At 53.4% G+C, this 27,816-nt stretch overlaps 1 protein-coding gene across 1 annotated transcript; it reads right to left on the reverse strand.

Moving 5' to 3' along the window:
* Positions 1 to 12,674: 12,674 nt before the first annotated feature.
* MORF4L1 (mortality factor 4 like 1) lies at positions 12,675 to 27,650 on the reverse strand. Its single transcript, XM_084213666.1, has 13 exons — positions 27,503 to 27,650; positions 25,671 to 25,717; positions 23,635 to 23,702; positions 21,481 to 21,567; positions 21,248 to 21,328; positions 19,563 to 19,625; positions 17,286 to 17,311; positions 16,622 to 16,710; positions 16,415 to 16,516; positions 16,091 to 16,179; positions 14,869 to 15,041; positions 14,482 to 14,566; positions 12,675 to 13,363 (listed from the first exon to the last, which is right to left on the reverse strand). Exons 1-13 carry the CDS (start codon positions 27,540 to 27,542, stop codon positions 13,279 to 13,281), a joined length of 1,035 nt encoding a protein of 344 aa, XP_084069792.1. The 5' UTR covers positions 27,543 to 27,650; the 3' UTR covers positions 12,675 to 13,278.
* Positions 27,651 to 27,816: the final 166 nt, after the last annotated feature.

Here is a 27,816-nt window from a genome sequence, read left to right on the forward strand (position 1 = left end):
GATCTCTAATATAAGCAAGGCTGGAGGTAAATGTCAGTGCCTTTTAATCAATCTGGCCAAACCCTGTTCAAACATTTGGGTTCCTCCATAGGTGGAAGGAAAGAAGGAAAGAAGGAAAGAAAAAGGTGCTGTTAAATATGAGCTCGTTTTGTGCACAGCAGGGTGGCCGGGGAGTCCAGCGAGCTCCGGGATGGAAACCTTCCCCTGGGCACTCTGACCCCTCGTCCCGCACGGATTAATCCCAGATTTGGGCTCTGGAGACAGGCTGGGTATGCCCCAAACGCCTTTTAAAGTTTGTGGTGTTTTTCTCCCTGAAGAGCCATGTTTCAGGCAGCATCTGTCACCAACAGAACTCCAGCACGTCCTGGAGCAGAAGCCACAGCTCCGGACGCCTCTCACCAAAAGTTTACCCAAAGTTTCAGCTTTACAAAAATATTGTCACATTCTCGGGACAAAGCTAACACCAGTAGCTTTCCTTTTTCCCACCAAATCTGTGCTGTTTAAAGGAAACTCCTTCTGAGTCATTCCAGTACGAGGGAAAGCAGAATCTTAAAAATAACTCCTTGCTCTCGAGTCAGTGCCGAGAAGCTGCACGGAGCAGTTCCAAGTGCTCGGCCAATTCCGGCGCCGTTCCCTGTCCCCTGATAATCACACACATCCAGGCGTTTGCCCCAGCCAGCTGAGCCATGCCTCTGCTGAGGGCTCACACTGAGAGGGTGGCACTGGGAGGGTGGCACTGAGAGGGTGACATCCAGCCTTGGGACCCAGCTGTGCCCATCCCAGGGAAGCGTGTCCCGGGCACACCGCGGTGCTCACTGGCCAGCTCTGTGCAGGGTAGAGCCTTCAGCCAGAGCAGCTGGAGCAGAACCTTCCCGTTTTTCCCCTGCTGTCAAAGCAGGAAGTTCCCTATCTGAACACCATCTCCCAGCCCGATGTGTCAGCGCCAGAACAAGATGTTTCACGTTGAATTTCTGGAGCCTGACTTGTTGGTGTGAGTGGCAGCCCCGGGAGCCCAGCTAACCGACCTCACCTCACAGTCCCCAGGCCAGGCCGGGCTGTTCCAGTGCAGTCCAGGCAGATTCCATGTCTGGCTCTTCCCTGACCACACTGCCAGGACTATTCCCTCATTCTGGACGCTTCTACAGGCTTTCTCTCCAGACTTCTCACTTTGCTCTTCAAATTAATTCAGGCTGCTGCTGTTAAGATTCTTGGCGCGTAGTTCCCCCTACATCACCCCTCTGCACGCCCCATCCCCTCTAGATGATTAGCTAGATGATTTATCATGGAATCATAACATTCTGGAGGGCTCTGGGTTGGAAGGGACCTTAAAGGCCATCCAGTTGCAGCCCCTGCCATGGGCAGGGACAGCTTCCACAGACCAGGTTGCCCCAAGCCCCTTTTTTGTTTCTGCTCCTTGATTTTGTCTCGCTCTTGCCATCACGCCATTCCTGGTTCTTGGCTCCTGTCCCTCATTGTCTGGCCAGACATTCTCCCAGCTCTCTTGGAAGTGAGACGAGCCGGGACAAGCCAGCCCGCTGTGGTTTGTGTTCCCAGTGCGTGGGCACCAGGAGCAGAGCACAACCTGAGGCTGGTGAGATAAGGTCACTTCATCCTTTCCAAACAGAAATCTGGAGCTCCTGCTGGAGATCTGTTCCCCGCTCTCCCCAGCTCCATGACTTCTCTGTCTGTGATTTTACCCTTCAGAGCACAGGTTTCCTTGGAGCAGTGGCTGACACTGCACATCTCTGTGCACTGACTCAGGGCCTGGTGGATGCTGCGCCTCAGCAGTTCCGTGAGCAGACCGGGACTGGCGTCTGAGCTCGGCGAGCAGCTTATGCAGCTCCCAAACCATCACCCTGTGTCTGCTCAAAGCTCATCTTTGTGACAACCTTCGCTTACAGCAGCACAACAAAGGGGAGATTTATCCCGACAATGTTCGCCTGATAAGTGCCGAGTTAATGGCACACGAAATGTGCTGGCTGGTCCTCTGCAGGCCTGGGATCTAATTAATCTCTGGCAAGTCCCCCTGAAATAGAAGCGGTGCTGGCCTGCACATGTAGCAGTCGAGACCAACTAATTGGAGCCAAGCTGTACAGCGAGGCAGGAGGAAGGAATTGCTGCAGCACGGTGGGATTTCCAGAGTTACAGTGCCAGAGCCTGTGTTTCTGCTCCAGTGGAAGAGCATTTGTGCCATTCTCTTACCTCAGTCAGAATTCAGAGAGCTTTTGGATCAGTCACAAAATCACAGAGCTAGGTGGTCACGCACTCCACAACAGGAGGTGGTACTGACTGAGTGGGTGAGGCCCATATCCGTAGGGACTCAGACTCCAGGACTCCACCTGTGCTCAGTGACACCATCCTGCAGCCACACAGGAGCTGGGGAGCCCCCTCTGCACAAGCCATGGCCACATCTGTCCCCAAAAAGAGGCTCAACGAGCTCTGGCTCTCAGCAGTTTCATATGACAGAGAAGCAGATTAGTGTGAATATATTCCACTTCTCCAGGGAGTTCATTTATCAATCCATTTGTAACAGGACATAAAAATCAAACCCCAGCACGACTGAAAGGGAAACACGCTCCTGGCTTTCTGTTTCCACCTGGGTCATTAAATTACCCAGCCACCTCCTGCATCACTTGCTGCCTTAATCATGCGGATAAATTAATCCCCATGCCAGGCACACACAGAGAGGAAAATATCATTTTATCTCCCTTTGCTCTTGAGCCCGGGAAGAGTCCCAGTGGCCACTGCAAGGACAGAGGGGCCTTGTTGCCGTGGGCTGCCTGCCACCCCGCTGGGTGCAGTGTCCCCAGCAGGACACACATGTCTGTTCAGGGTCCCTCGGACCCAGTCCCAGGGTCACACCAGGCACGTCCCAGCAGCAGCAGTGACCACACGGGCAGGAGCACACACACGGTCACTGCCAGGCGCTGGAGCCTGGCTGACTCCCACCTTCCCCAGGGCAGCTCCTGCCCATCCCCAGGTGTGCCAGCCAGGTGTGCACAAACCCAAACCGGCACTGCTGATGGGGAGGGACACGGCCCCAGGGATGTACAGACAAGCGATGGGAAGGTTTAACAACACACAGCCAAAGCAAACCAGTGTCCAAGCTCTAGGGAGTTATATCCATGGAATTACAGAATTGTTAAGGCTGGAAGAGACCTCTGAGTAAGTACAGTTGTCAACCACGGAACCACCACCATGCTCAGACTAAACCTCTTCCTTGAAAGTCATATCCGAGTGTTTTTTTGAAAACTTCCAGGGATGATGACTTCACCACTTCCCTGGGCAGCCTCTTCCAAAGCTTGATAACCCTTTCAGTGAAGAAATTTTTCTCAATATCCAACCTAAACCTCGGGTAGCACAACCTGAGGCTGTTTGCTCTTATCCTGTGGGCTCTTCCCTGGCAGAAGAGCCCGACGCCACATCACTACCGCCTCCTTTCTTCTTACTCCTTTCACCCCTATCTTGTCCTGGGTTCCCAGAAAGGGAGGAGGAAGGGAACATGTTTAGACGGCAACCTGCGCTCAGCAGCGTTTGCACACCGAGCTCTGAGCCCGCCTGGCCTGAGGCCGAGCTCGGGAAAAACAAAGCGTGTGCCAACCTCTCGGAGCCGAGCGAGTGCCCGGTGCCAACTTGGCCGCTGTCCCTCGCTGCTCGCGGCTGCTGCAGAGCAGTGCCCGACAGGCACACGGAGCCGTGCCCAGAGCCAGCGTGTGTACAAACCGTGCCTGGCAGGAGCTCCCGGAGAGCTGCGGTGCGCGGCCAGCAGAGCAGCGCTGGGAACCGGAGCAGGTGGGGAACGGCTCTGCAAGGCTGTTCGTCAGGTCAGAAGTGGGTGTAGAAACCAGGGCTGCTGCCTGCTGCCGGGAGAGCCAACAGAACAGACTGTCCTGCGGATTCATTACGGATTAAAACACATCCCAAAAGAAGAAAACGCCCCAAAGGAAGGGAATCTGTTTTGGCAGCAGGAGAGAGTAAAGTTCAGGTTGTGGATGAAGACTGAAAACAGCTCCTCAGTTTTTCCCCACTCACACGTGCTTTCAGGGGAGTGGTGAATTTAATTTTCTGAACTGCAGTAAGCTCTTGTTCCAGATGCCTGGAGTAAGTTTTGGAATGTAACTGGGGAAGGTGTACAGCGAAAGCATCTTTCCTTGGGGCTCCAAGCCTTGCTGAGCCTCTCAGCTGCTGAGAGAAAGCAAATTCACTCTCAAGGGACAGCCAGCAAGCCCGTGTTCACTGTGGTGTCAGTATCTGTGTGGTAAATGGTGTTAATTAAGCAGAACATTCCAGCAAGTGTAAGGGAGCTGAGTTCCCAAGCGAACCAAAGGCAGCTTGTCCCACACAGACTGAACTGTGTCACGGTGCTCTGGCCACACCCGAGGGTGGGAAGTAGAATTAGAAACAGAAGTGGGTGCAAGCGACATAGCAAAAGCTTCTCAGTTCCCATCGGGACATTGTTGCCAATTGGTTCTGGTTCCCCTCACCTCAAACAGAAGTGGGGTTTGCTACTGCCTTGGTTTATCAGCAGGAGCAGGCAGGCTTTCCATGGGATTATGCAATTCCAGGAACATGGAGGCAAAAGGGACCTCGGACCAGGGCTCCTGGGGCTGCACCAGGGGACAGAGCAATGTCAGGAGAAACTCTGATCTCCCCTGGACTGGTTTGATCCTGGAGATAAAGCCTTACCATGGACTATGGTAAATGGGAGGACAGACAAACAGCAGGGATAAGGAGAAGTGATAAGGAGCCAAAGGAATGTAAAGATCAAAAGGAACTTAACCAGAGCTGAATGCCTTCCTGCACGGAGCAGTCTGGCCGGGGAGTGACCATGCTGCAGTTTAACTGTTTCATTTGCAGTAAAAGAGAGAGAAAAACGGGACTCTGTGGCAACAGAGCGTGCAAATCCATCAGAGCACTGGCAGAGCTGCAGACAGGTCTTCAGGGAGACAATGCTCTATCTGTGGGGAGCCAGCCCAGCTCAGGGAAAAACATCTCAAATAGCTGCTGTCATCAGCACATCTCCCTCCATCCTCACGGATGGGCTGGCCGGCTGCGCTGGAAACAGAGCTGCCAGGCAACCACGGCGCACTTTCCAAGGCTTTAGAGTCAGTAGCAAAGGCAAAGCTCTTCCTAAGCTTCTTATCCTTGTGTGTGTGTGATGTCTGGGGTTGGACCATCAGCAGCTCAGAGCCTTGTTTAAGCTCAAATGGATCAACAGTGAAACTGGAGCCTTGTGACCTTCAGTAGCTCCCTCACCCTCTGTCTCTTCTTGAGAACTCCTGTCAGCACGGAGAGATCCTGGACTCATTTTTAGGGTGATGAGGAGCAAAGCAAGCAGGGTCCCAGGTTAGCAATCATCCAGGCACGCAGGATTTGCAGTGTAATAATAGCAACCCCAGCGTCTCCCACAGTAATCCCAACCAGCAGCGTCTCCTGAAGCCAGAGAAACCCCACACAGCTCCCCGAGCCTCGCAAATTAGCGCCATTATCTTGGCTGGGCCTTCCCTGCTCTCCATCTGCGCTGAGCACTGGGAAACCAGCGGGGTTTGAACTCCTGCCTGCTCGGAGGGAGCAGCTGAACCTGCAGCAGCCAAACCAGCCTGGCCTCACAGAACAGAGAGAGGGGCTGGGGCATGAGCAGCCCCCGGGGTGGCACAGGAGAGCAGGGTGACCTGAGGCTGGCACACGACTGTCACTCACACCAGTTACTGCACCCCCAAGTTCACGGTACTCAAAATAAATCCTGTGTCTGCCGGTACTGCTCTCTCTTGGATGCTGGCCGATGGCAAACGGGCTGAATTTCCTGTGAAGAGGATTCGTTCTGGAAAGGAGCTCCGGCTCCTGCTAGGCAGCAATCTGTGTGCAAATCCGGGAGCTGATCTCGCTGTGGAGCAGAGGCCTCAGCCCTTGGAGCAGTCCTGCGAGAAGGGGCAGGCACACAGTGTCCTAATTCCACCGGCACCCCACAGCTTGCCGGACAAAGCCGCGAGGCTGCCCGAAATACCTGCTGGATGGGTTCGGCAGCTGGGAAACCTGAGCCGGCTCCCTGCCGATCTGCACTGCCCGAGCTATTCAAGGATGGCTTTGCTCAAAGTCCTGTCATTTCAAGAGAAGGCAAAAAATACCCGTGGGCAGAGCACCCAAACAGCCTGGGAACCTGGCTGGGAGTGCTGTGCCGTGCCCTTTTGGTGTGGTGAGTGCCCGGAGCAGGCACCAGACACTGTCCCCACATCAGCCCCTCCTGCGCGCCAGGATGGCGCCTGCTGTGGAGCATCCCACCTGGGAATGCTTCCTGGCTGCGGGGGCAATCCTGCTCCTCAGTTCAGGGCTTTTTTTAGCTGGTGAGACTCAGCCCTGCTAAGCAGTGTCAGTGCCCATTGCTCTTGGATTTTGTTCTTTGAACACACTTGCCTGCTCAGTCTCTCAAGTGCAGTGAGCAAACTCCATGGAGAAAATAACTTCTGCTACAGGGCAGCTTCCACACTCAGATTCCACCTCCCATCCAGCCTGGGATGCATTCCAGAGTGGCCTCTGCCACAAGAGCCTCTCGAACAATCAGCTGTGCGCAGAGATCACGGCGTGTGTGACTGCACAGCTTCGCTCCCTCTCCATCCCCTGCAGGGCCCGCAGCCCTCCAGGAGAGTGCAAGCGGGGGAAGAGGCACAGCTCAATCCAAACCCTTTCCAGTTCTGCTGGACTGGGGTGAGCTCTGCCCTAGGGGTTTCCCCTGTGTCAGACTCCACAGCTCCACGTCCTCCTGCATTTCCAGCTCGAATGAGAACACAGGATCACAGAATTCCTGACTGGTTTGGGTTGGAAGGGACCTTAAAGCTGTGTGAAGTCGTTCCCCCTTGTCCCGTACCTCCAGGCCCTTGTTCAAAGTCCCTCTCCAGGTCTCTTGGAGACCCTTTAGGCACTGAAAGGGGCTCTAAAATCTTCCTGGAGCCTTCTCTTCTCCAGGCTGAGCCCCTCAGCTCTCCCAGCCTGGCTCCTTAGGGGAAGAACAGGAGGAACCTGAGTTACTTCAGAAATATTAACTCTGAAAACTTGGTAAAACAGGGCCAGGATACAGCAAGCAGGGAAAAGTACTGAAACGAGGGAGTGAACATTTGAACATAAGGTAACTTTCAGTGTTAAAACCCCAAAAGCTCAGGAGATCACGTCCGGGCATGAGAAACCAAAACCCCAAGAAATGTCCTTTCAGAGTCCCCTCAGCTGGCCAGCCTGGCCGTGTCCCCTGCAGCCCCCTCGGTCACTGCCTCTCTGCCACACTGGTCCCTGGCAGTGCAGTGCCAGGAGCAGCCTGGGCAGGGATGTTCGTGCTCACACTAAGGAGCTGCTGCTGTGCTGTGTCCTCAGAGGAGCGTTCCAGACTGCTGCACACTCCCTGTGCCAGTTCCAGCTGCTCTGCACCTGGACATTCTGGAGTTTGCACCAAGGAGGGAAAGAAAATTACTTGTATTTTAAATAACAGCTTAAATCCTGGAGCATGAGACCCAAACTTTGGGGAGGACAGCCTGTTGCCAAGCCACCCTAATCCCAGCCTTTTCCTTCTTTTTGTTTAGCATTCCTCTAATGGAATTTGGGCTACAGCTAATGCTGATTAACATTTCCATGTTAGTTATTTCACATAATCTCTTCTCCAGCTGCGGCAGAGCCTAGAAACGCACCATTTATCCTTGTTCAGTCTCTGCTTCCCAACCAAATCACTGGACTGCAAAGCTACTCTGTTTAGCTGCCCCTAACATGGATCAATTCCTAAATGCAGGAATGGTGTCCTTTCCCTCAAAACCTCCACGTGGATAACAAGATTGTGATTGCAGGCTGATCCTGAGGTGGGAGCAGGGCTGCCTGGGAGGCAGCGGCACACACACGGCTGAGCCGGACATTTCCGTGGTGGGGCACTGGTAACTGCCAGCCCAGAATAATCTGGCTAATTTTACACCTGCACTCATTCTTCCCTGCGGGATTCAGTGCCAGAGACCGGTGCCTAAAATTAGGGCAGGTTACAGACACAGTCCTTAATGTGTTAAAAGTAGAAACATGCCAATGGATGCAGGGCTCTCAGACCAGCACTCCCCACTCGGGCCATGGGGACATACCAGACACCGCTCGGGGCACCTCCCAGCTTTGGTTACAGCTCTGCTGGGGACAGCTCCTGGCTGCCACACACGAGGGCAGGAGGTGCTGGGGTGGCACACAAGGTGCCCACACTCTGCAGGTCACCCACCAAAACCTCAGTCACCGGTGTCGCAGCCGGGCAGACCTGCTGTGCTCCCAGCTCCAGCTGGCCCAGCACTCCTGCAGGGCACTGCCCTGGGGGATGCAGGAGCTGAGCATGGAGCAGAGGTGACAGGTGACAAGCCAGCCACTGACAGCTCTCTGTCCTGATGCACCTTCTCCTTCCAGCACCAACCCTCACCTCCGTCTGCCTCAGTTTTCCCTGCTCCTGGAGTAGTGATCCCTTTTCCTCAGAGGAGTGGCTGAGGCACCAGTCTGGGATAATTCTGGCATAACTGTTTTTCCCCTCATTAAAAAAAAATCCCTTTTGATGACACACCACTTGTGAATTAAAATTAATTTTTCTCTATCATTAATTCTCCATGGGTGAAAAAAATTATCATGGATGTGTGTGACTGCATCTGTTTGCAAAATATAATCAGAGCCTACTGTGATGTTGACTTTATGGAGGGACCAGCGTTTTCTTCGCCTAGACCTGCGGGTAGGTGAGGCAGCAGCTGCCGCACAGGTTCAGCTGGGGCAGCGACACTTCAGAGCAAATCACGGGGAACAGCTTCTGCTGGGAAACTCCGAGAGACAAAGGATCACGAGGAGCTCCTCCCCGGCCTCTCCCAAGCGCTAATTGCTGAGCCGCTGGACCACGAAGCACGCAAGGATGGCCCGGGCCAGTAATTATCCCTCCTCCTCCTCCTCGGAGCATCACCTCCACCTGCGGCCGGGTTCAAGCGCAGGCTTGGGGGTGTCGGGGTCAGGGCTCCCCGCACAGGTCTGGGTGTGGTGGCGATACCTGCCCTGTGCTGGGCTGGCAGCAGGACCGGGCTGTCGGGGCTGCCAGCGGCAGGAGGAGCTCAGCCAGCCCTGCATTCCTCCCTCTCGGCATCACTCATGCACTGAGCAACCCAGGGAGGAACAGGGAAAATCGGCACAGCCCAGGCGCTGCAGTGCAGCTCTCCTGTTCTGCACCGCTGTCCCTTGGATGCCAGCGGGCACTGGAGCCCGCTCTGCTGCTGTATGGAGCCGTAGGTCCTGGGAAGGGAAGGGCCAACCTGTCCCTCAAGCACGGAGCGTCCTCTCAATACCGGGAGGGCAGAGCTGTGCTGGTGCCAGCTCGGAGCCCCAGCCCTGATAACGCCAGCATGGCTGTGGGACTCGCGGGGATGATGCTGATCCCGTTTCCATGGAGAGCTCCATAGAGAGCAGAAGGGATGGAGAGGGGTGGGAGCAGCTCCATCGGTGCCATTGCGAGCACTGCGGCCCTGGATAACGAACCCCTGTTGTTTTATACGGGAAGGGACGCCGGGTTTCCACTCCCCACCCAGTTCAGAAACAAAAGCAGCGATTGTGGCAGCGGGAGCGTCGGGCTGATAGCGAGGCCGCAGCTCCGCAGGGAGGGTGTCCCGAGCCAGCTCACACCCGCATGGGCTCTGGAAAAGCCACTTCCCTCGGTCCGCGGGTGTGCCCGCGGGCTGCCGCGGGGCCGGGAGCCAGGGTCGCTGCTCGGCGCTGTCCCCCGGGAAGGTTTCCCAGGTTCAGGGGCGCCCGTACCACACCAGGGACTCACGGAGCCACGGCTGCTGTGTCACAGCGGAGCGTGCACAGGTTTGTGTTTCCCAGCTCCATTAGCTGCCCTAATGAGGTAATGACACCCCTGTCCAGCCTGGCCTTTCCCAGATCACCAAGCTGCTACTGAAAGGCTGTTTTATAGAATAAACTAATTAGCCAGCAGCCTTCACTGCTGCATTTAGCAACCCCTCAGTGCCAATTACAGGTGAGAGCAGCGGCTGAGCCAGAGCTGCTCCCGGGCCCTGCTGCCCTGGCTGCTCCTGCCCAGGACAGGGACTGGATCCCATGGGACTCCCACCCTCCTCCCTTTCATGTGGCCAGTGGGTGCTGCCTGGCCAAGGCCTTCCAGACCCTCCAGCAGCTGGTGAAGCCATGGGAATGGAAACCAAATACTGCCACCCAGCAGCAGGGTCCTCAAGGGGACACGTGGCTCCTGGCAGCACCTGGCACCCCCTGCTCATGGCCCAGGGCAGCTGTAGAAAGCTGCTTTACTCCAGAGAAGCTGATTACAACTCCCTGACACCCAGGAAGGCCACACAGGCAGCAGAACCCATGCTGGGGCTGGAGGCTTTGGTGCTGCCTTTGCTCCGGGGGCACCAGCAGGTCCTTGGGGAGATGGGCCAGGGGAGCATCCTCTGCAGCGCTCCCTGCATCTCTCCACCCATCATCTCATTAATTCCAGTTAATAATTAACGGGAGGGAGTAGGGCAAAGCCTTGGCATAATCCTGGTGTGGCATTAGAGTGCGGAAAGCCCGGTGAGCACGTGCCTATTGCAGGTAACAGGGAGCTCCATGGAACCTTAATGGGCTTTGGGACCCGTTAGCTCCTTATCCTCTGCAATAAGCTCCTTGTCCCTTGCAGAGAGCTCCAGAGCCCCAGCAGCTCTGACAGCCCCGGCTCCTTCCCTTGGCCATGTCGGGGCTGAGCCCCCAAGCCCCCCCAGCACAGCCCCTGGGCAGGGCACAACTCCCAGCACACCCTGAGGCCCAGGGGCACGGCACACGCAGGACACAGCCAGGAGGACACCGGGACGTGGTTATGGGGGCACTCACCTGTGCAGAGGCCATGGCTGAGCTGGGGCAGTGCCGCAGGGATCGCTCTGCTCCCGCCTCTCCTCTCCTCTGTCTCCTGGCTGTCCCGAGGCAGCAGGGCAGGGAGCAGCCCCGGGACAGAGCAGCGGCGGGATTGCATCTGGCACAGGCGCTGCTGCGCCGGCCAGGCTCGAAAGGGCAGCAGGAAAACAGGGCGAGGAGGGACCCAGCCCTCCGCACCCGCGGCACAGGAAACCACCCTCACATCGGAGCAAAGGAAGGAAAAAGGGACACAGCGTGGGGCAGCATGCACAGCCCAAACACTGGGAACAGCACAGCTGGAACATGGGGAATGGCACAGCTGGAACAGCTGTGCTGGCACTGCACAGCCCCACCCTCCCGCCGGGGTCACCCCGACAGGGACAGCTCCTCACTGCTCCCCAGCACTCCTCAATCAATCATTTCCCATGTGTAAAAGCACCTTTTCCAGCAGGGAGCTCGGCCAGCTGAGCTCCCCCAGGCTCGGTCACATTGTGCAGTGCCAGGGACTCCACTTCCAATGGCCTCCCTTCCTGGGCATGGGGCTTGGCCTCCAGCAGTCCATCCTTGCAAAGATTTCGTTTCCTGCTCTACAAACACCTCAGCTTCTCCAGGGGGTACAGCCATGTCTGAGGAGCCACGACCATGAGCACACCCAGCCTCCATGGGGGCCAAGGGCCCCAAGGAAGCCAACAAGGGAAGGCAACAATTCCTGCCTCAGGCCAGCCCGGAAGAGCTCAGCCTTTCCAGGAAGAGCTGGAAGGAGCAGAGGCTCCCAGCTCAGAGGGGCAACACAGCACCAGGTGAACTCTCCCTGGGAACCCTGGATTGACAACAGGAGCCCATGCACTTCCCACTTGAAACAGAATGACCAGAAGATCCCAACAGGCCTCGGTGCAAACCCTGTTCTGTGAGCGCGAGCACTGACAGCAAAAGGCCATTTTCACTCTTGGGGTAGTTGGCAAAGGATAAATCCATTGTTCAGATTGGAACATGATCCTGGCTACGGGTAATGGCCAGGATAAATAATGAGAAGTGGCTAATTAACATCGCTGAGGCAGGCAGGCAGTGATTGGAACAGCACCAGGAGCCAGAGGAGCACCCATCTTCCCCCACGGCTCCAGCCCAGCCTGGTGCTGGGCAGGGAACCCACAGTGCCCCTTTCCCTACTCCCTGCCTGCCCTGAACAGAATTCCGAGTAGGAACTCGCCTTGGAAGTGCCACAGCTGCTTCCAGCCCTGCCTCAGTTTCCATGGCAACCTCCCCTCACCCCATTGCTCAATATCATTCTTTTTCCATGGAACAGCAGATCCTGCTGCTTTTTCAAACAGCTCCTTATCCAACCGGACCATCCCAGCCCCAGCACCACCGGGGGCTGTGCTCAGCACAGGAGGGCACCAGGGCAGCGTGGGACACGACCCTGCCGGGCTCCTGTCCAGGGAATGTGCTCACACCTTCCCTCAGCCCCGGGCAGCCCAGCCCATCCTCACCCCAGCAGGGGCTGGGAGGGCACACCCATGCTGGGGACAGCTGTGGGACCTCCTGCCCCTCAGCCCCTGCAGGAAAGGCTCAGTCCCACCCCAGAGCAGCCCCGGGACAGGATGGGTCCCAGATCCCTGGCCACTGTGGCTTCCTGCAGTAACATCTGTGATTAAAACCTGGTATTTTGCCTGCAAAGAGCAGCTATTCAGAGCCAAGTCATGCAATGCCTTTAAGAGATCCAAACCCCTCTTTCCCTTGCTCAGCCTGGCCAGGACACTCACACGGCAGCAACCAATGTGAACACAAACATCAGAAACCACATTTGAAATTAAAAAAGTTTATTTGCAGATCTGTAAAACAGCTCTGCGAAAGACCAACATTTCCAAACACTACGAGATGAGAATGCATTTTCCTATCATTAGAATATAAAAAAAAGTCACAGTCCTTCAACTACCCCATGAAAAGCAGACATTTATGAACCAAACATTGAACTTTCAACACCAAAAAGTCACTGGGGTGAGTGAGACAGTCAATAGCACCGAGACAGGTGACACAGCCCTCGTGGTCTGTCATTACTATGGAATAAAGTGGGTTAGTGAGGCCGAGCCTCCAGGGAGAGCAGCCCTACGAGCACTGAGTCCAGACAATGACACACCAGAACACATTCCTTTACATCCCAGCGATGCACACACCAAGCCAGAAACACCACGGAGCCCCCGGAGCTCCGAGCTTCCACTTTGGGACAAGAAATTCCACTGCAGAACAAGGAATCTTCCGGACTTACGTGGCAGTTGCACTTCACACACACAACTTTAATCACTCTATGTTTACAGGAGCTGTGCAGGAGCTGTGTGATGGGGAGGTGAAGGACAGGATGCAGAAGTGGACAGTGGTGCAGGATCCAAGCCTTGCTCCGTGGGATTACACCGCTTTCCGGTGGTACTCCGGAGGGGCCACCTCGTAGTCACTGGCACTGAACAACGCAGAGGAATTCTTTGCTAGATATCTACAAAAACAACAAAAACATTACATTGCTTCTGGCCCAAATCCTCTGCGGTTCAGTGAATGCCCAGACACACAACAGGGTTTGAGAAGCACCAGTCAGTCCCACAGTAGCTGCTCCCATCAGCTCTGCCAAGCACTTACAGATCTGACAGCTCAGCCAAAAAATCCCTTCCAAATGAGCTGCCAAGCACCTCTGGCTCCAGGTGAGCTCTAGATTAACAGGATGAAGCTGTTGGTATTTGAGGTTCAGGCAGCTGCTGTACCAAGGATCGATTTGGTACTGCTCTACTCAAAGGAGCAGAGACAGATCACGACACCAGGAAGCTCCTTCTGCACAAACAGGGACCCTCGAGGGCTGAGTGAAGGATGGCAAAACAAGGAATGGCCGAAGGTAAAGGTTGTGTGCCACTCATTCACGTGGAATGGGTTCAGGATTTCTGCTCACTGGGTTCACATTTCTACCTCACAGCCAGAGCTCTTCAGCACCTGCCTTAACCTCAGACTGCCCCAAAAGAGCAGGGCTATCCCAGGGCAGGTTTTCCCGGGCTACCAGGCTGACTCCTCTCAAGCCCTGCTGCAGAGCTGTCCTGGATTTACTGAGGCTTTTCTTTCAGCTTCCAATAGCTCCTAATCATAGAATCACGGAATGATTTGGGTTGGAAGGGACCTTAAAGCTCGCCTCATTTCACATTGAAGTGTTTTATTATTATCAGGATGTTTTCCTCCTGAACATCCCACGGCTACAGCGTACCATAGCACACTAAAGCCCGGTGACAGTCTGTCCCAGAAATAACATTCCTAAAGTTCATCACTTTTTAAATGTTTGCTCAATTGTTGTTGAGTAACTGTTGTGTAATTTAATAGCTTGCTGGAATTATCATCTGCTTTTTTTAGCAGCTATAAATAAATGTTGAAGCATTTATTTTGCAACAAGGAGCAGATGGGACAGGGTAGGAGTGCAGATTAACAGAACCAGAGAAGTGGAGTCTGAGAGGCTTCACTGCAGCCGTGGGGGAGATCCCACACACAGGCCCCAGTTACACAACAATTCACTGAAAAGGGGCAGCCTGAGCTCCCTGACCTCTCTCTTTCTTGCTGGAAGACCTCACAAGTACTCACTTTAAGAAGTCATGCAAGTAGTTCAAGAGCAAAGCCAGACTCTTCTCATCCAGGGGCGTGTAGGCCAGCATGGCTCCGATCCGCACTGCCCAAAGCAAGGACACTTGTCACAAACACTGCTTCAAGTCACTGTGCAAGTCCACAACCTTACAGCAGCACAGGAAAGCAGCCCAGGAATCTATTCCAATATATACAATTTCACCCAAACCAACCAGACTTTAAAAATTCATTTCCATCCCAAACCCCACAATGGCTCTGAGCCTTCTGGGTACATGGACAGGGAATGAACCCACCCTCCAGAGCTGCCTGTCACAGGCTCAAGAGGGGGAAACAAGCACTTGAGTCCTTCCCAGCACTGTTCATCCCCCCTGCCCAGGTGGCACTCACCAAAGAGCCTCAGGAGGTGTGGGGCCCCGTAGACCTGGGACATGGGGGCATCGGGGTGATCCGCCAGGATCTCGGCGTACTGGGGCCTCTCGAACTTGTACAGCAGCTGGGTGCCCAGCATGACATTGAAATACTCCTTGATCCCAGCCACCACCTCGTTGACAGCGTATTCCCTGGGGACAGAGAGCTCTGCAAGGCCTGCTCCAAGGAACAAGGCCTGCTCCAGGGCGAGGCTTGGCTTGGGAGACCACAGAATCAGGCGGGTCCTACACAGGCATTCACATCTTGCAAGGAAATTTGTCTGGAGACCTTAAAATCTACAGCCACAGGAGGGATGCAGACCTCCCTGGAAAATGGGGTGTTCTGAACACAGCTAGGATGTAGGCAAACCAAGAACAGCAGAGATGGACTTGGAGCAGCCCTTCTGAAGGCACAGGCAGCACTGGGGACATTCAGCAGCTTTCTGCTGTCACCCAAAGCTCATCCCATGTTCAAAGGACAATACTGAATTAATTGCACTGAACAGAGGGACAATCCCCTGGTATTTCAGACACCTGCTCCCTTCCTCTCAAGCTTTTCCTGCCAGATTCCTGCAGGCCTCCAACCTCACCCTGTCCGTACAGGACCTGGCAGTGACAGAGGAGCACAACCCTCACCCCACCCTGCCAACAAATTTAGAACAGGCATCAGGACAATTACATCAGAGCAGGTTAAAACACCCTGACAAGTCAATAATCTGCTTCCTCTTGAATGGAAGAAAATTACTTCCCTTTCTGTTCTCCCTTTCAAACAGGAAAGTCTCCTGCAGAGTAAACACGCCTTGTTTTGCTCAGGGCTGATTGCTGGGGTAATTACAAACAATAATTGGCTTTGCCCATCTGAGTATTTACAAGTCCTCGTGCACCTCCCTGGCCCCTGGCTCTGTGAGGGAACCCTGGGGCACTGAGCTCACCCCACATGGCTTCTCTGGGAAGTTTCATCAGCTTCCTTCAGGAAAAGTCTTAGGGCAAGTGGGAAAGCAGAAATCATATCCAGAAAGCAGACGTGCAGTTTGGAATTACTCCCTCAGGATTTCTGAACACCACTATCACCTTGGGCATGGAACGGGGCATTGGACATGGGGCCGGGTCAGGTTTCACAACCTTATTCCATTTTCCATGGAATCCAAGTCCAACAACAGGAGCCAAGGAGGTGTTTAGGGCTGGCAGTGAGCACTACTCACTTGTTATCAGTATTTCCTCGGGATTTTTTGTAGTTTGCATAATCCTCTAAAATGGAGTCCACGTTCTTCTTGGCAGGGAGGTAGAAGAGCTACAAATGCAAAACAGAATACAAGTTTGTCTCATTCTTGCAGACATTCGTACCTGGAAGCTGAACTGAAACCGTTTCTCACCAGGACATGTCTAGGGTGAAATCAGCAGGTTAAGATGATGCAGGTTAGGAAAGGACTACTCCAAGAGTTTAGTTGGGCATTAAAAGAACCCAACCAAGCTGGGCAGCCTGGGCTAGTGGAAGGTGTCCCCCAGAGCTGGATTTTCACAGGTACCTGTTTCTGCCTGGTGATCAAGTCCCAGTCATCCACCAGCCATGGCTTCAGCTCTTCAGGGATCTTCACCTTCACTTCAACTCTGTTCATAAACGTCTCCTCCTGAGAACAGCCAAGCCGGACTAATTACTCTCAGGTACTAATTGGGAGCACAGCATCCTTCTGTTTTCCACCCAAAATCCCTGGGAGGGAATGGAAAATACTCACACTTTCAACAGTTGGATCCACCCGAGCCCTCTTCTTCCTGGGAGGCTGGGGAGTCTCACTGGTGCTGCTCCCCTCCCCAATGCCTGGAGCTGTGCACAGCACACACAGCAGCAGGAAAAAACAGCAGGCAACATTCAGGGCAAGGATTTCAAAGTAAGGTTCAGATTTTTCTCAGGTCACCTTTGCACCTGCTGGGGTTTTTTTTTGTTGTTGTTTTAAATATTACTTCTGTTCTGGGAGTCCCCCCATTTGTGCCAGTTTAAACTGCTGCACTGGCACTTATCTGAGGGAGGTTTCTGTGCTAGAAGCACACCGGTCTGTCATATTTTTGGGGGAGAATTTTTGGACCCAGCAGCTCAGCTCTGCAGCTGTGTCACATCTCCATCTCAGTAAGAAAAGCTAAGTTTGAGTTAGGAAATTATTTCAGCAGATCAGCTTCGCTTTGCAATTGCAAGAACTCAAACTCCTGACAGACTGAAACAAGTACATTTTGTACCAAGCAGAAAAGTGTGAACCTTCCCCTTCCTGAGCAGGGAGAGCCCCAGGAGTCCAGGAGAGACAGTACAAGGTGTCAGTGAATTATTGGGGCAGGTTGAAGGTCTTACTTCAGCTACAAAGCCTTCACTAGAGAGACCCACTCAGATGCAAAATAAAACACACTTACTTTTCTGCTTGTTCTTTTTTGTTTTCCTGCAAGAAGAACACAAATTAGTGCACATGTCAAGAGAGTGATACTTAAGGAAGCCACAGCAGAAAGCCAGAAAGTGTTTCAAGCAGCAGGAGCAATCCCCAGGGGCCTGGGCAGTGTTTAGCTAAGGACACACAGAGGAAACACAAGCTACAACTTGGCTTCAGGTACCACGAGATTCTTTGTGGAACAGGTTAGAATTCACCATTTCTGGGAAGTTTTGTCCTTCCCAAATGCTCTTGGAGAACTACATGAGGTTTGTGGCTGTTTTATTTCAGACAGAATATGGCACAAGGAAACAGAAGTGCTGGGAATTCCCAGGAAAATCTCACTCAACTGAATTAACTTCCATTAAAAGATAGAAAAAACCTGCAGCTTTACCAGTGCAGCAGCAGAGGGAAGATGCAGGAGCACTTTGTCTATTTACTACCCATTTTCAGCAAGTTTTAGCTGCAGTACCATGACTCATTCTCAGTTTGCTCCCCGCCAACAGCAGCCTGGATCCACTGCTCAAAAACTGGGCACTGGGTGGGTAAAAAACTCTACCAGGCCAAGACTGATCCCCTGGAAATTCAGCACTCCCTCAATGACTTGTTTTCAGGCTCTGGGCTGCGTTTATCAGGGCCAGGAAACAGGCAGCACTCTGAGGAAGGGCTGCAGATAGGGAGAGTAAAAGGGTTTGTCTAAAGGCAAAGCAGCTGAAATGAGGCTGAAACTGTGGGCAGGATAAAGCTCATCCCTCAGAGGGAGCAACTCCCAGGGTAAGTCACCAACAGTGGGCTGGTGCATTGAAGAGAAAGGCTTTTCTTCCAAACCCAAAGCCAACAGGGAGGAACAGGGAGCCCTTCCCAGGATTAATTCACAAGATAAAAATCTGGTTAACCATTAGAACAGAAGCAGAGTTTTTAAAAACTCCATTTAGGTAATTTAAAACCAGATGCTATTCCCTAATTTGTTACTCGGTGCCATATCTTCCCTCCAGAACACTTGGTTACCCTTCCTATTTTTCAAGCACCCATTAAGTTTTTTAGGCCCATGAAATGTAGCATAAATTCTTGGAAGCTGGAATTCAGCACATTTAACAGAGTCAGAAGGTGTTGCACAGGCAGCCATAAAGCCCGCTTTAACTACACATTTTTTCTGCTCCAGCTTCCAGTTATCAGAAGATGAGCAATTATTTTAAACCCAAACCTGCATTTCATACATATTTCTATTTGATCACAGATTGCCTCACAGCTTTTGGAACCAGTTGCTGCAGCTTGCAGAACAGTTACCCTGAACAGACTCAAACAAAAGCACAGCACAAGGAGCAGGTCCTGAGCTCTCCCTTCCAACGCCAGCACTGCTCGCCAGGCCCCTGAAAACTCCTTGGTGCTGCTTCCCAGGAGCTCCGGGCTGCAGGAAGCAGCTTCTAGAAGGATCCAGGGCTGAAAGTCTGGAGTCAGCTGGACACAGGGATTGTCCTCCCACTGCACCCAGCCCGACCAAAAAGGCGCAGGGCAGAGGAGCTGCAGAGGGGCCTTCAACAGCCCCAAACAAGGCCCTGCTGCCAAAGCACCCCAGGACAGCCACGGGCCCCCAGGGCCTGCCCAGAACCCAGGGGACCTGAGGGCTTCCAGGGCCTGCCCAGACACCAACAAAGAAACCAGGAAAGAACTCAGGAGAGAGGAGAGGTGGGCCCCAGGAGAGCTGAGGGCTCCCAGGGCCTGCCCAGAACCCAGGGGAGAATCCAGGGCCTGTCTAGAACCCAAGGGAGAATCCAGGGGAGAACCCAGGGCCTGGCAAGAACCCAGGAGAGAACCCAGGGCCTGTCTAAAACCCAGGGGACCTGAGGGCTCCCAGGGCCTGCCCAGACACCAACAAAGAAACCAGGAAAGAAACCAGGAAAGAACTCAGGAGAGAGGAAAGGTGGGCCCCAGGAGAGCTGAGGGCTCCCAGGGTCTGCAAGAACCCAGGGGAGCCTCCCAGGGCCTGCCCAGAACCCAGGGGAGCCTCCCAGGGCCGGCCCAGAACCCAGGGGAGCCTCCCAGGGCCTGCCCAGAACCCAGGGAAGAGCTCAGGGGAGAGGAGAGGTGGGCCCCAGGAGAGCTGAGGGCTCCCAGGGCCTGTCGAGAACCCAGGGAAGAGCCCAGGGGAGAGGAGAGGCGGGCCCCAGGAGAGCTGAGGGCTCCCAGGGCCTGCCCAGAAGCCAGGGGAGAAGGAGGTGGCCCGGGGGGGCAGCCCGGCGTGGCAGCGGCCCCAGGCCTCACTCACCGTGTGGAGATGGCCGGGGTCTCCAGGCAGCACACGGTGTGGGCTCCATCCCGCCGGAAAAACCTGGGGACAGGGCACACACAGCTCGTGGGCGGCCTGACACAGCCCAGCACCACCGAACGCTCCTGTGCTCACACTAGGGCCACCACTGCTTGGAGAATACACTTCAGAATGTAAACCGCCTTTCCCTCAGATCTCCAGGAGTGCCACAAAAGGCCCATTCAGCGTCACCCTTTTAGAACAGTTGTGTGAACAGTTTCTCCTCTCCCCGGCACCAGTACTTAGTGTGTCTGCAGTGAGCTCTGATGTACAAGGGAACAACCCCGAAGTTGGATTTTGGAAGTGTATTTTGGGAAGCATTGCTCTGTAGTGCAATCAACACACACTCACAGCTGAGTCAAACTCACACCCACCAGCAGCTCCCTCCCGCCACTCACACGGGAGACACCCAGCTGGAACAGCCCCTTAAGCAGCCAAATGATGCTGGTCATCATTCAGACCCGCTTCAATTAGGTTTTAATGACACTCCTTATCAGCTGCCTGCAGAGCTGGGCTGGGTTTTGTCTGACCCCAGGTGAGGACAGCAGGGAGTGCTTCCTGTGGAGGCTGCTCCTGGGCTGGCAGGACTCAGCTGGAGCTCTGCCTGCAGCACCTGAGCACGGGGGAGCACCCAGCCAGCAGATCCAGGGGACACCCAGCAGGTCTGCTGGCTCCTTCCCCAGACCAGAGCCAGCTACAGACAGCCCTGGCCAGGCTTTGGCCAGTCCCAGGGTGAAACTGCCCCAGGGTGCAGAGCAAACCCCAGCTCCTGTCCCCACCTGTGCTGCACTCCTCAAAGCCATGACTCACATTCTGTACCAAACCTGCCCCTGAGTGAGCCCTGAGCCTGAGGCTGCTGCCAAATCCACTTCTGAAGAACTGGTGGCATTTCAGCAGCTTCCTTATGACAGCCAGAATCACAAATGAAGGTAGGGATTCAAAACAGCCCATTAGCAAGGGCCACGTTCATCATTAAGTGAAACCCTGCCCAAACAGAAGATGACAAATGAGCAGAGCTGGACTGATTGACTGAAAATCTACCATAAAATCTCTCCTGAAACACCAAAAGGATGGAGTGAAGGAAATCTGACAGTCACAGCTCAAATTAAGCTTTTCTAGTAGGTGCCTGAGCTTGCTTCTGGTATCTTAGGATGCAGACCTATTTTTAGTTGTGCATTTATTGATTTAGTTTTGTCAAAACCAGCCAAAGAAAGGCTCTTTAAGTGCAGTTTTGACAACTGCACCAAAGCAGAAAGCAAGGCATTGTGAGGATTTTATTCCAAAGTGCTTGGGAGAGCTGGGAAATTCTATAGAGAAACTGATTTTACTGAGACACACTAGACTTGTGAGGAACCACCCCTTTTTGAGTGTCAGGCCACCAACAATAGACTGCAAAAAAATGCAGAGTGTGTCTGCTCAACACCTCAATTCAACATTACCCGTGCACCATCTAAAAGGCATTTTAAATGAAATATTTTAACACAGGCCTTTTTGGTGCCATTAAACTGCTTTTGCACGGGCTGTGCCACAAGACATGGAGCTGAGCTGCAGAGCCATTTAAAGTAAAACTGATGAGCCAAGGTCTGGGAGGTGCTTTGGGCAGGGTTGGGGGGTGGGTTTTTTATTTTAAATAAAAAGAATCTTACACTTCAACATTCTTCTGCTGCAGACCAGAAGTCTTCTTGCCTGGAGCAGCTCCTCTCATCTTCCCCTCTGCATATTGTTCCCTTTAAACAGAGTGTATTCAGAAACAAGATTTTGGTGGGAAAAGAAGCATCTTTGGTTTTGGTTTGAAACTCAGTAGCTTCCCCTGATAACCGTGGATGGAAGCTCTGTTGAACAAACATTCCCTGACAATCCCTTCCTCCCCACTACTCACTGGTTGGCCTTCTGGAGTTCTTTTTGTTTCTGCAGGTTGGTATCCACGTATTTGAGCACTCTGCTTTCTGGAACCCATTCATCCCAGCTGGAAAAAACCCAGAGAGAAATAAATCATCACTCAAAGCCATCCATGATTGCCTTCTACACACAACAGTCAATTAAAAGCTTCACAGAATTTGGGACTAAACTCTGCTTTGTGTCAAGTCACGGACTGGCACAGCTCAAGGCCAAGGTTACCAAATGTTCCCCACAGACTGGAGCTGGAATGATCTATCCAGGGAAGTGTAACCCTCTGGCATTTCCAGCTTCCCAAACTTGAGGGATGGGCAGTTTAGGAGGGAGACAACAGTCTTTAATTCAAAAGAAGCATCACAGGAAAAAAAAAATACTCTATGCTTACAAAATTATGGGATATCTGTAGCCATAGTATATTACTGAGAAAGCTTCCTTTATCTATTCCAACATCTTATAGGTTAACAAATTCAGCAATAGGATCTTACTGTAAGGAGAAGAGCTCTGATTTCTGTCTGTGAAGGGAGCCAAGATGGCATGAATATTTGCAGAATCTGAAGTGAACGATTTAAGAGAACAGGTGTTGGGGAAATTGCCATTACAGCAGGAATTCCACTTCAACACAGAGTGCCTCAGCTGAGCAATCTGACAACTCATCTCAAATAAAACACATTAAAAGTGGCCGAGGTATTCCAAAGTACATCAGTTTAAAGCTCTTTATGAGGAGTTCTGTGCCACTTTTCAGCAGCTGCCACTCTTGGAGCAGCATGTGGCCAAACCAATATCCAGGACTTCAGAGGGTGGAGAGAAGGCAAGGGCAGACTGCAGAGAGACACCTCCAGCTGTGCCCAAAGCCTCTGGGTTTGGGCAGTGCTCTGCTCAGCTGTCTAAGCACTTATTCCACTCCTGCCTGTCCAGCTGCAAGACACCTTCCAGAAGTGCTCTGTGCCCCACAGTGACAGAGCTTTCTGCTATCCTGACTTGATACTGGCAAAATAATTCCAAGCCAGGCCCTGACAGTGGCACATGAAGGCTCTGCTGCCCTGGCTCTGGCAGCAACGCCACTTTTAATGTCCTTAATTTGAGCTCGAAGGCAAAAACGAAAACTCAAACAGCACAAGCAAGAAAAGCAGGATCAGGACAGCACCTCTGCCCCTCCATGGCACAAACAAGGGATGGAAGGGCCACGCTGATGCTGCCTCATGAAGAGGAGCCAGCACACAGAGTGATTGTGCCCCTGGAAGTGCTGTGTTTACACTGAGCCATCCCCTGGCCCTCTGGCAGCAGGGAGAGCGGATGCAATTAAGTCACATCTAAAACACGAGGTTCAGCTTTTAGTCACATCACAGAGATCAAGACTGCTGTGACTAAGAGTCCTCAGCACTGAAATGAAACCAAACCAAACAGGAAACTGCCCTCTGAGACTTCTGGGTCTGAAGAGATGAGGTTTTTAATCACCTAGGAAAAAACCTCCATTTCCTAAATTCAAACTGAGGGGTAGAAAACAACTCAAAAAAAGGGAGAAAAGTACGTTGATATAACAACCTCATGGAAGCTTTCACCTCTAATGGGCTCAACATTTATCCCACAGAGGTGTCTGTAACCCTCAGCCATCTCCCAGATGGAAACCTGCCAGTTTTGCAGGAGGAAAAAGCATCTGTAGGTTTACTTTAATCTGAGAGGCTGGAGCTGAAACACAGGCTGCACCTGCTGCTAACCCAGCCCTCAGCAAGCTGTGCTCCAAACCCCCCTGAACACCTGGGGTAAGAGGCAAGGGCAGGGGATCTGAGTGGTTCCCCCCACCTCAGAAGGAGCTGCCCTTCCTCCCAAGGCATAACAAGGAAGTTTTCATAGCAGAGGTTTCTGCCAGGGAGGAACTCCAGTGTTTCCCACCCTGAACAAGCAGAATGTCCCAGAGCAATCCCAGCAGCCTCCTGCCAGCTCTGCAGGAAATGGCCAGTGTGGCAATGTTCTCTGTGTTCCATAAATCAGTAGCTCAGGTATTAAATCACTCTGGTCACTCCCAGAGGGTCTGCCACCAGCAAAGACATGGCAGGGCTGCTGCACCCAGCCCACACTCAGACAAAGCATCTCCCTGGAAAGGAAAGAGAAATCCTGCTTTATTCCATGTACTACTTACTTTTTATTCCAACCACTGTAGTGGATAAAGTATTTCACTTGCTTGTCCTTTATGGCAACCTTTACACACTGGAACAGAGAAGAGAGGTCAGTCAGTCCTAGGGAAAACAAGGAGATCTCAGGGAATTTTCTGCTTTAGCTTGCAGAGTTTTCCCTGCGCCTGAACTTCTTGGCTGTACAAATCAAATCCACCAACTCAACACTTCCTCCAGGAAGTTCAAGTCCTGCTCTGGAGGTGCTGAGATTCAGCTGCCACTGCCCCCCTGAGCAGTGACAGAATGAGGCTGCTGTAAAACCTGCAGGGCTCCAGATTTGAGTCTCTGTAAAAGAGTTTTTCTTCCACTACTCCCAAAATTATAATTGGTATTTTGCTGGCACGCAGAGCCACCTCCAAGTGTTTGAGAGGGCAGAACCTTTGACTATACAACATTTTCTCAAGACCACACTGTGCTGTACCCACTTCAACTACAAAATATTGCCAGAGAGGAACCTCCTGTTTCAGGAAACAGCTGCAAAATGCCACAGATGGAACTTAAACCCAGGCTCACGTGAACTTGCAGCCAGAACTAAGGTTCTCCTGCTCCTGCTCCAGAAGTGCTTGTTCTGACAGCCTGGAGCTAACCCCAGCCACACACAGCCTGTGCCTGCCTCTGCTTGTTTGGGAGAATAAAGGGGCTGAGCACCAAGCAAAAGATGACTCAAATACAGTTCTGCAGCAAAATATTTTCCCTGCTGGGGGTTAGAAGGGCCTGAAGTGAAATCTCCTTTAACTCTGTATGGCAGAGATTCACAAACAGCTCCTGTTTGCCACACAAGGAGCCTCACAAGGAGCTGCTCTGATCACCTTGCAGTGGGACACCAAGGATGTGGTCAGGAACAAAACAACTGCTGGACTAAGAACCACGTGAGAAAAACAGATCAAAGAAGCAGGAGGTAAGCCAAGGTTGTTATTCATTAATACTGACAAAGCAGCTTTGAAAATTAAACCCTTAAAATAAACAAGTCAAACCTTTTAAAAATGAAACGTCAAGTTCATTCTGCCAGTGCAGGAACTCAGAAGGATGCACTCAGTACAAAGAGCCAGCCAAAAGCCACCTGTGAGCTGGGAGATCCCCTGCAGCACTCCTACCACTCTGGAGAAAGGAGGGCAGGCACAGCTGCTGTCCAGCTCAGGCTGAGTGAGTGGCACACGGTTATTTCCTCAGAGCCTCCATCACCCTCCTCTCTGCAGCACTGGCACAACAGCCCTGAGCACACACTCCCAACAAAAGGTGGGAATTGTCCCACACTCCCACAGCCTCATCCTCCTGTTCCAGAGGCAGGAAGGAGCAGAGTAGGAGCCCTAAGGGGGGAATGGTTTGGAGCAGCCCAGACCCTCTCAGTGCTCTGGGTGAGATTTTAGCATTACAACTCTTTCTCCTGAAGAGACAAACTGAGTGTTTCTCCTGCCTCCTGGTGTTAACCCTCACTGACACCAAATCCCGAAGGATTTAAATCCCTGTCTCAGGCACCCCAGGAATTCCTCCACACCTTCCAACCCACACAGCTCCAAGAGCCCTTTCCTTCCCTTCCAGAGGGAATGGAAGCACTCAAACACTGAGGCAGCAGGGGCACAAATCTGCAGTGCAGGCTCCTGTGGCTAAAAAGCCAGAACTGGAAGCAGAACTGGGACTGACACTTCCTTTGTCACTGCAGTGCAGCTCCTCCTGGGCACTGTGGAAGACCACAGGCTGTACTCAGCCCCCTCCCCCTGAGCAGCTCAGGCACCAAATCCTGCAGGCACAGAGTGTTCTAGGATATTTCCAGTGTTCTGGGATGTTCTAACAGCCTCTGGGAGCTTCCCAGAATAGCTGCACAGTGCCACTGGGCTTCCTGAAATTGTTCTGGAATAGAGCCCCAGGGTTTGACATTGATTTCAGACAGGTTTTTGTTAATTTTAGTTCCAGTCCTTGGTCCCATCTAGAGGCACAGCAGACAGAAACATGTCCTTGCTTTCCTGGGCAGCAGCAGGAGCCACCTGCAGCCACACACACCCACCTTGGCTTCATAAAGGAGAGGTCCATGGAAACAAAGCACTCGCTCACCTGCAAGGGAAGCACAGAGAAACAGCTCAGAGGGCCATGCCCACAGCCCTGTCACCAGGAACAGCACAGAGCAGCCCAGGGAGAGCTCTGAGGCAGGAACTGACTGCAGAAGCAAATTCCCTGTCCCACCAAAGGGATCAGAGCTGTGATTGTTGGGAGCACAGAGCAGAGATCCCTGAGGATCCCAGGGGCAGCTGCACACACACACACAGCAGTGCTGGTGCCTTTGGAGCAAACCCCACATCCCTGCCCTCCCTGGCATGCCCAGATCTCCTCCCAGGCTCAGGTCAGGCTGCAGCCCCCTCGGCAGGCTGGGCTCAGCCACAGGCAGGCAAAGCTGCCCCTCTGAAGGGTTACTGATCCCAGGCACTCTCCTAAGATCCCACCTCTGCACCTGAAGCCCCTGACACCTGAAGGCCACTGTCACCCATGTCCCTTTGTTGCAGGAAGGGCAGCACGTGGCATTCCCAGCTCGTGGAGCCATGCAGAGAGACCCCCACGCTGCTTCCCCACCCAACCCGTGGAACAGGGCAGGGCAGCAGCAGAACCCTCTCAGTCCGGGGTTTGGAGCAGGATGAGAGTGTCCTTCGGCCTGGCTTTATCTCCTCCTGGCCAAGTCTCATTGCGTGGTTCCACTGTGGGAATTGCAGGGTACTTAACACAGGATATCTGAGGGCACACATCTCCTCCTGGAAGCCGCAGTGCCTCCCGGGTTTGGGAGGATGAGCTGCAGAACTGTGAAATGCTTCTGTGTCTCAACAAAGAGAAAGGCTCAGAAGGGCTCTCCCGGAAGTGCCCGCACTGATACATCACACAGGCAGTACTTTTATTTATTTAAAAACGCCCCTACAGACAGGGCTGACAATTAGAGGTGACATTACCAGCCTCATTGTCACAGTGCTGGTGGCAGACACGCCCCTGCCTCAGGGCTGTGCAGTGTTTTCCAGGAGAGATGCCCACGGTTACTGAGGAACACTCATTTTTAAAAAACACACGGATGATTTGCAGAAAGGGCTCTTTGTCTCCATGATAAGCCGGCAGGCTCCTGCTCCCTCACACAACGGCTGTTCCCTGGATGCACACACTGTTCCTTACACCAAAGCCCATCCCATCCCGCCCCTGCCAGGGCAGGGACACCTTCCACTGTCCCAGGCTGCTCCCAGCCCTGTCCAGCCTGGTCTGGGACATTCCAGGGATGGGGCATCCATCTTACACTGCATTGCTAGTTTTATTTATCCTACTTGTATTACTCTCAACCTCAACCGTTACCTAAAGGTCAAAATATTCGCAGAAAAATCCTCCTAAAAAGCCCAATTCATCCTCGTTCACCCAAACCCTGGTGCTCTGCGGCAGATGTGGATTCCAGCTGTGCTGGAATCCAACGCTGCCTCCATGAATCCTTCTGCACTGGGCTCCCTTCCGGGGGACAATAAATAATCATTTTTCAAACGCATTAAAACAAAACCCTCGACAAACCAGCGGGACTTCAGCAGTTTTAATGCCAAGGAACATCCGCACAGGAAAACGAAGGATATTTGGAATAACGGGGTGGGAAACGGGGTGGGAAGGGCCCGCGTGTTACCGGGAGGAAAGAGGAGGGCCGGGAGGAGACAAAGCCTGCGGGAATCCAGCTTTCCCACCTAGCCGCACCTGCTCGGGGCTGAGCCGGCAGCGCGGGGAGCGGATCCCGGGGCCGGAGCCGAGCCCCCCGCGCCGGGCGCGGCCCGCGGCCCCCGGCACCCCCGGCCCGCCCTCGCCGCAGCCCCGAGCCCTGCCGGCACTCACCCTCCTGGAACTTGGGCTTGGGGTCCTGCTTGGGCGCCATTTATAAGGGCCGGTCCCTCCTCCGGCCGCTCCCCGCGGGGCCCCGGCGCTGCCCGGCCCGGCCCCGGCGCTGCCCGGCCCGGCCCCGGCGCGCAGCCGCCGCTCGGGCATGCCGGGACATGGAGTCCTCGGGCTCCGCGCCCGCTCCGCCCCGCTCGGCGTGCGGGGGCGGCTCGGCTGCCGACTGCCGGCTGCCCGAGCAGTAAGGAGCCAGGCTGGGCGGAAAAAAAAATAAAAATCAAGAAAAAACAGGAAAAAAAAAAACTCGCCCAACG

This window comes from Fringilla coelebs (assembly GCF_963513975.1).
Source record: "Fringilla coelebs genome assembly, chromosome: 12".
Lineage (NCBI taxonomy): Eukaryota > Metazoa > Chordata > Aves > Passeriformes > Fringillidae > Fringilla > Fringilla coelebs.

Coding starts and splice junctions, on each gene's coding strand:
- MORF4L1 (XM_084213666.1), bottom strand. CDS start 27,542: ATGGCGCCCAAGCAGGACCCCAAGCCCAAGTTCCAGGAGG. Junction 16,517..16,621: donor TGGATCCAACTGTTGAAAGT/GTGAGTATTTTC, acceptor GGCTGTTCTCAG/GAGGAGACGTTTATGAACAG. Junction 14,567..14,868: donor ACACCTCCTGAGGCTCTTTG/GTGAGTGCCACC, acceptor TGCTTTGGGCAG/TGCGGATCGGAGCCATGCTG.